The sequence below is a fragment of the Durio zibethinus genome, chromosome 6 (assembly GCF_047325235.1).
Source record: "Durio zibethinus cultivar Kanyao isolate XHJ-2024 chromosome 6, ASM4732523v1, whole genome shotgun sequence".
Taxonomy (NCBI): Eukaryota; Viridiplantae; Streptophyta; class Magnoliopsida; order Malvales; family Malvaceae; genus Durio; species Durio zibethinus.
In genome coordinates this window covers 30,339,706-30,346,965 of record NC_143167.1, presented here as the reverse complement: position 1 = coordinate 30,346,965, position 7,260 = coordinate 30,339,706, and the positions used below count along the sequence as shown (strand labels likewise).

Below are 7,260 nucleotides of genomic sequence, written 5' to 3'. Positions count from 1 at the left end.
ATATCAGATCTTTTCCTTTAGGGAAGAAAGAGATATTATATACCAATTAAAACTTTAGTCGGAGAAATAAGCTCAATTAAACTACTACTATTTCTACTGCAATATTTCAAGTTCAGTCTGACATCATTTCACTCTAAGGGGTGATTTGTTATTATATATAGCCAAGAACACCTTGTACAGTTTGATTGAATTTGAGACAAATGCTGATGTTGCAGGTTGTCTGAAACCTCATGGCATGCAGTCATGCTTGTGGCTAATACAGTATTGTTTAAAGAGTTGAAGTTGATAAACCTAAAACAGCTGAATCTGGATGTTGTTTCCTTTCATCGGTGACGACCAACATTAGTTCGAGTGGTGGAAAAAGGTTGTTGCCCATGAATATATGCAAAAAAGAATGTGGGGGATAGGGGAAAGCATATATAACATATAATTGTACGACTAGCTAGTGGGACTCTTGCACAACACAAAAGACGACAAGACTATTGCCATCTCGATCTTATCTTCATTGCTTCTAATATCGTATATATTTACGGTGAAAGGCATCTGTTGGTTACTGTATTATTCTAGTCTACCCTGAGTTAATACATGATTTGTTAGGGATAGCAGTTAATTCTCAGCATTAGACATTCTACTCTATAACCCGATTTTTTTTTATGAAATAGAAATCAGTTTTAGATGACAGATGATGATGAGAAAGAAAACTCATCTTTGGGATCCCTTTTGAAACTATACATCTACTCAATTGTAAAGAGATAAATATCATATATATAGAGGGAAGGATAACTCTATATAGGATTGCATTGGATAACTAGCAATTTGCGCTCTGGATTAATCTGCAGGCAACTGAATTTAGATATTCATGTAGTTTGTTTGCCTGCGAAAGTGAATCATGATCTTAACCCTTTGGTTTTGTGACATAACAGAAGACATTGATTTAAAGTGGTGAAAACCGCGATGTTAGCTGTGTGTTGCGTACTGACTGTGTATCTGTCGGTTGTACGCCATTCTATCACGTAATCTAACTACATCTAGGGTTACAGAGACTTCTTAGGGTGATTTTGAGGGAAAAATCACAATGTTCCCTATATTGTAGGCAAGTCCTACTTGTACGGGATATGTAAATTTCCTGCCAGATTGAATATCCTTGTTTCCAATCTACAAATTTGTTCCTTGTTACTTTGGCTTCCCCTTCCAACCATGCAATCCTCATAATCTCCCCGCCCTACGGTTTTATTATGCTTTTTCGAGGGAAGCATCAGCTATCAATCACATACCTTTCAGATTTTAGTTGCAAGAGAAAGTGGCCTGGGCACAATGAAACAGTAAGAAATCAAGGAAAATTTTCCAATTCAAATCGCAATTTGTAACGCAACGGTAGAATTGACTTTTCTTGTTCAATTATTTTGAATGTTTGAGCAAATTAGCTAAACATGTCAAAGCCGCAATTTCCTGAAATATCTGTTTGATAAATATATTTTGAACTTTAGTGTAATTACAATTTATATTCAAAAGACATTCGTTAGCATCTCGAATTTGATAGCTACATGTCAGGCCTCACATCATATTCGTTCAAAGTCAAGCACAAGACAATATTACGCCATATCAAGTTGTTAGGGGATTTTTTTTTCCCCCCTTTTTTGGGGGTTAAAGGGCACATTTGATTTTTCTTTTCCCAAAAATATTAAAAAAAAAAAAAAGGAGAAAACAATTAGATTAAATAAGGATATAAGTTAGTTCACCAAAACTTAAAACAGATGCAAGACTATAGGCTTGCTAGTTAAAATCTGTTGGTTGACGTCCTCCCTAGCGCTGAAACATTGGTCATGGGTGCGAATGCTATTTACATATTCTTGGAGAGCACACCAGCTCCAAATAGCAGATTCCTTCTGGAAAACTGCTCCAACATAAAATTCAAAAAGTACATGATTACACAAACCTACTAAGAATGATGAGAGAAGTTGCATAAAAGGTAGAAAACGATAAGCATCTGAAGAATTAATTACCTGCAAACTATATACTGGAGTAGACTTGGTTGGCAGAGTTTTCAACGATCTCAGTCTGTTTGGATTCCCACTCCTGTTGATTCAAGGCAATATTTACCATGTAAATAAAACGTTAACAGATGAGATTATATCACACAAGCAAATTGCTCCGCTGGTGAAACTCACTTTTCTTCATTCCTTGGGACCTTTGTGCTTGTTGTTACATCCCACAATTTTACAGTGCAATCAGCAGATCCGGATGCCAGAAGTGAACCTTCACAACTGAATGTCCAGCAACAAACAAGAATGTCGAGGAATTAAAAACGTGCCATCACCCGAAACTTGCTTTACAAGTGAATTTCAAGATATAAATTGGACACATAGAAGCAAGGTTTTCCACCTGAAAGTAAGTGTCCACACACATGAGGTGTGACCCATCAAAGGTGTAATGCAGCGTCCACTTGAAAGATCCCACATCATGATTGTGCCATCTTCATCACCAGATGCCATATATCGACCATCAGGTGACATTGCTAATGACAAAATCATACTCCTATGACCAATGAAAATCCGAACACATTCTCCACTTTGTACATCCCACAATCTAACTGTCTTGTCACTAGAGCCAGTGGCAACATAGTTGCAGTTGGCATGCCATTGCACACACTACAAGAAGTTTGAACCATTTGTGACTGGTTTGAAATATGATACAAAATCAAACAAGAGCAAGTACTTAGCTTTCAATAATAGTAATTAGAAAGCTCTGATGGCTATCCAGTTGATAATAACATTTAGAACAGCACATCAGAGAAAGAGAGAGAAAGAGATAAAGACTACTTACATCAACATCAGACAAGTGCCCTGCCATTATTCTCAAAGGTTGTATTCTATCCATCGACCAAATCCTTGCTGTTCGATCATGTGAAGCGCTGGCAAAATAGTGTCCTACCGGACTAAACTGCAGCACGAGATAAAGAATATCGAAATGTATTAGAGGCAGGAGCAAAAGAATGTCTCATTCAAAAGAATGAAAGGGGGAGAACTTTAGAAATGGTAGATATTATCAAACATCCGTGGAAGATCAGTCATACCTGAACATCCCATACAGGATAATTATGACCCTTGTAGCAAACAAGATTTGCATTCAGTTTTGTGCTCCATAAGCGAACTGCAACAAGTCCATGTTTTTAAGGTTGCAAGACGTTTTGAGTATAGGAACAAGAGCAAAATATTTAAAAGAAGGTGGTGGGGGAGGGGTGAAGAACAGAGATGAGAGGGAAGAATCCCTATGAGACTGCAATATTGTATAACATACTTGTTGTATCTGCTGCAGAGGAAAGAATAAAATCACCAAGAGGACTAAAGGTGGCTGAATAAACCGGTCCTGAGTGACCCTTAAACAATGTATAGGATCTTTTCCCACCATTTGGCCCCACAACATGCTCACTTGAAGCAGAATCAATTTCACCCTGCAAGGTAGCTGACACCAGCACAATTTTGTAAAATTATCTGTACAGACTTGGAATACTTCAGTCAAACAAAATTATAAAAAGGCATATTATAATTGCAGTCATATCCAAAGAGATTTCCAAACTTTTTTTTGGGTAAAACTTCAACAAATACAGCAGCTGTCACGGGCAACAAATAAAAATTCTGTTTGACTTACAACTGCCAGCTTGTTGGCCCAGCTTTGCCATATCCCAAACCTGTGCAGCACAAATCAAAATTAGCAACCAATAGGTTTTCTAAATAAAAGATACAACCTTCAGTCAGGCAAGCTATGATATAAGACACAACCTTCAGTGATGAGTCTGAGAACCCCCCAGCAACCAAAGATCCATCATGGGATATTGATGAACAGTTCAAACTGAGAGGTTAAATAGAACTCAATAAGTACTGGAAGACATTAAATATCAAGATAGCCATTAAATGACGCAAGCCACGGATGTTACCCATTATGTGTGTTGAGGAAAGTATAAAAGCTGACAGATGGCAATGCAACACTACTCAAGTGTACGCGGTTTCTTAAGTCCTCAAGAATAGACTGTTCTACCTCTGTTGGCCTGAAGCAATCATTAGAAACAATAATTTAAAGATACAACATGCAGCATAGCATAGCAATATTAGCATTATAGTTTTTGCCATAGATTTTACATGCAGAAAAGTCCCTTTCATGACGGATTATCTCACAAACATTAGTTGGTAGGAAAGACACCAAATAATGCATACCAAACTCTCACACTTTCAAGCCCTTAGCCCAAAACCCCACCATTGCTCCTGAGGAGCACAGAAAAACAAAACAAGACAGACATTAATGATAATACTGAAATCACTTGGGGAAAAAAGTTCCAAGACCTTAATACACAAAATTTATACCCTTACCGTGTTAGAGTAAAAGGGATATTGCCAGAATGAATGACAGAGGTCTCGACGAAAAAATAATTTTAAAAACTATACAAGCAACAAAGGATAGCTAAGTTTGGTTTACATGCATATACTTTATCCTATTAAGAACATGTTACAACAAGTATGCTAATAGAAATGGGGCACATCCACACACTTTTCACCATTTGCACTAGCTTTTCTTTCTTTTCTTTTTTTTTTTTCATTTCACAAAGAGAAAAGATAATTGATAATTCTGTGATGGTTTAAATTCATTGAAAGCTTAGCACACTACATTAAGCATCAATCCCACATCTGATGAAAACCTTCAAAAGAAGGAATTACTGAAAGTACATTATGGGCAAAGTGAGCTCTGGTTTGACTCGTGGTGCAGTGGAGGTTGTGTTAGCCTCAGGACGAGCACTTTTTGCTGTTGCATTAATAGCTTTGTCCTTTTTCAACTTTTTTGTTGAGGCACCTTGCTTTCCACCTTCAACTGATCTTTTCTGAAGAAGAAACAGAAGAAATAAAAAAAAAAAATTAAAGAACAAAGACCTGAAATTGTGTGCATTAATCCAATAGTAAACTTGAAAATCATGTATAAATTAACACATGTAATATATATAATTTCAAATGCTGAAAGGAAAATAAGGAATTGTTACAGGAATTTACAGCAAATATGTACCTTAGTCTCATCAACATCACCCTCTTTGTTCTCCCCTTCAGTCTTTTCAGAATCTGAAAGCAAACCACCTGCTTTCTCCAAGCGTTCTTCTAAGGAGTCTTCAAGCAACTATTACAAGTATATGAGGCTCAAAGTTAATTTTTCTTTCACTAATGGAAGGAGAATTATATGTGCTAAATTCCATTCAAAATTCATTTAGAAAGATAATCATAAGAAAAATTCAGTGACTCACGCCCCAATGTATTTCTTTCTGATTTATCTGATTAGCTGCATCCTGGCAGCTCCCAATAAGTGTTACAACCTCTGCATCATCAGAAATGGAACTGGGCTGCCCAGAAGAAACTGCAAGGAAACAAAGAAAACCATAATCAGACGGTACACCTTCTTTTGTATGCATGTTATTCAGAATATGAGCAATGATAATGACATCACCTTGGAAGTTGATATGTTCGTTGATGACCCCAAGCATTGCAGTAGATTGTGTTTTGTGCAAATATTGCAGCAGAAGGTCATAGGAATACTGCCAAATGATTGACAACCAGTTCAGTAGTCCATGGGGAAATGAAGAGAGATTTGTCTAATGTTATTAGAAGTCACCAAAGAAAGAATTTACTGGTGTTACCTGACATATCTTGATGTTAACTTTACTCTGCCTAAGAGAACGAGCGAATTCCATCTCCTGGTTAAGGAAACAACAACTGATAAGGAGAAAAATAAAGGGTAATGATTCTCGTATATAAGTTAAACACAGAAATAATAGGATGTTTAACCTCCAAATGAGACTGAGAAAGAACCCCTTCCAACTTTTGAAGATCACGTGAGTGCATCAGTTCATGGTCTTCCCGAAAGGCATTAAAAAATGTTCTAGCTGCAAATAAAAGCCAAAGATGTTTGAGAGACAAACTTATCAAAACTGTTGCCAGATCCATAACAACGTAGGATACAAGAGAAAAAGAAAGTCTAGTAAGTTTTAACATATACCCTCTTGCAGATGTCCTTTTGCTACCAGATCCATGAACGAATGTATAAAGACTGGATAAAGTACACGAAGCAACTCATGCTGCATACATTCAAAGAATAATAAATTTATGTCACTGATGTAAAAGCTCATACACCAAATATCAAAACGGACTACCTTGTATAAATCCAGTGAACCATAAGTCCATGACCTCAGTTTGCTATACCCATACTGGTAGCGCGCCACATCATCCTCTGATCTGGAAACAAGCGCATTAATAAGAAAAATGAAAAGAAACCCACAACAAACAGTTTCAAATACAACCAGGAAAAAAAAAAAAAAGGTAAACATTCATATCCTACTCGGATATAATTTCTCTAATTAGCATTCTTTACCACACAGCCAAAACAGACATTCATGTTCACAAGAAATTTGACTAATTTTTATCCACATTCAGTTTAGATCATCGTGTTGGGTGAGCATCGTTAGGGTTTGCATAGAAAACAATGCAAAATTAAGCTGTTGACTAAAGAAGTGAATAGAACACAATGCAAAATAGCTGGAATTGGAGGGTTAGGGTTACCATAGAACTTACTGGGAGAAGTGGTGAATGAACTTAGCGAGTTCAGGGTCGTTGTGGAAATCGATGGGAGCGGACTCCTTGTTTTGAAGATCCTCCAACAATTGCTCTGCTTCTTTGAAACCTTTCTTCTTCAGATAAGCTGCCACGAAGCTATTCACCGCCTGCATATTTTCCATTTTGCTTCTCTCTTTCACAACAAAATTAAAATTACCAAAAACAAGCTTACACCCTCGTCTTTTCTTTTTCTCTTCTCTAGTTTCTCTAAGCTACGATGAATTAGGGATTTATATCTGGGTTTCTTGGGCCTGTTTGGATCTTTTTTGGCCCAAACCTTTTATCGAGGCATTTGATGGGCTCATTGATAAAATTATGGGCCCAATTAATCCAATCCATTTTCGCTATCGGCCCATCTGATTTTCTTGCTGACATTCCATTCACCCAAATAGAAATATGATTTTGTTTTTGCAAATATAAATCGTGACTTGAGAAATTACTCGAACATTAAGGTAAAATAAATTATGGTGTGTATTTCTAAGGATATATAAGTCTTTTACTTTTCCTTAAAATATGAATTAAATTTTTTTTTCACTTTTAAATAATTTAATTGGTGTATATGCTATCAAAATCAAGGTGACAATGGTCATATCATGGCAAAACAACAGCAGAGTTG

At 36.6% G+C, this 7,260-nt stretch overlaps 1 protein-coding gene across 3 annotated transcripts; it reads right to left on the bottom strand.

The window, feature by feature from the left end:
- Positions 1 to 1,694: 1,694 nt before the first annotated feature.
- TAF5 (TBP-associated factor 5) lies at positions 1,695 to 6,844 on the bottom strand. 3 transcript variants are annotated; one of them, XR_016343038.1, is made up of 19 exons: positions 6,603 to 6,844; positions 6,185 to 6,266; positions 6,031 to 6,109; positions 5,820 to 5,917; positions 5,672 to 5,728; positions 5,482 to 5,569; positions 5,282 to 5,391; positions 5,050 to 5,157; positions 4,719 to 4,870; positions 3,935 to 4,045; positions 3,780 to 3,849; positions 3,649 to 3,688; positions 3,298 to 3,462; positions 3,074 to 3,150; positions 2,824 to 2,940; positions 2,383 to 2,674; positions 2,169 to 2,264; positions 2,004 to 2,076; positions 1,695 to 1,894 (listed from the first exon to the last, which is right to left on the bottom strand). XR_016343038.1 is itself a non-coding variant. In XM_022873510.2 (19 exons), the coding sequence occupies exons 1-19, from the start codon at positions 6,764 to 6,766 to the stop codon at positions 1,841 to 1,843; spliced, it is 2,007 nt and encodes a 668-aa protein (XP_022729245.2). In that variant the 5' UTR covers positions 6,767 to 6,844; the 3' UTR covers positions 1,695 to 1,840. The 3 variants fall into 3 exon arrangements, 2 of the variants coding, with proteins under 2 accessions (XP_022729245.2, XP_089618852.1); XM_022873510.2 differs by having other exon boundaries at positions 2,383 to 2,648; XM_089762726.1 differs by having other exon boundaries at positions 2,383 to 2,648; positions 6,185 to 6,261.
- Positions 6,845 to 7,260: the final 416 nt, after the last annotated feature.

Excerpts from the sequence above, each read along its gene's own strand:
- TAF5 (XM_022873510.2), bottom strand. The coding sequence starts at position 6,766 with ATGGAAAATATGCAGGCGGTGAATAGCTTCGTGGCAGCTTATCTGAAG. Across the intron at positions 5,158-5,281 it reads AGAAAGAAATACATTGGGGC|TTGCTTGAAGACTCCTTAGA; the intron begins GTGAGTCACTGA and ends TACTTGTAATAG. Across the intron at positions 4,871-5,049 it reads GTGATGTTGATGAGACTAAG|AAAAGATCAGTTGAAGGTGG; the intron begins GTACATATTTGC and ends TTTCTTCTTCAG.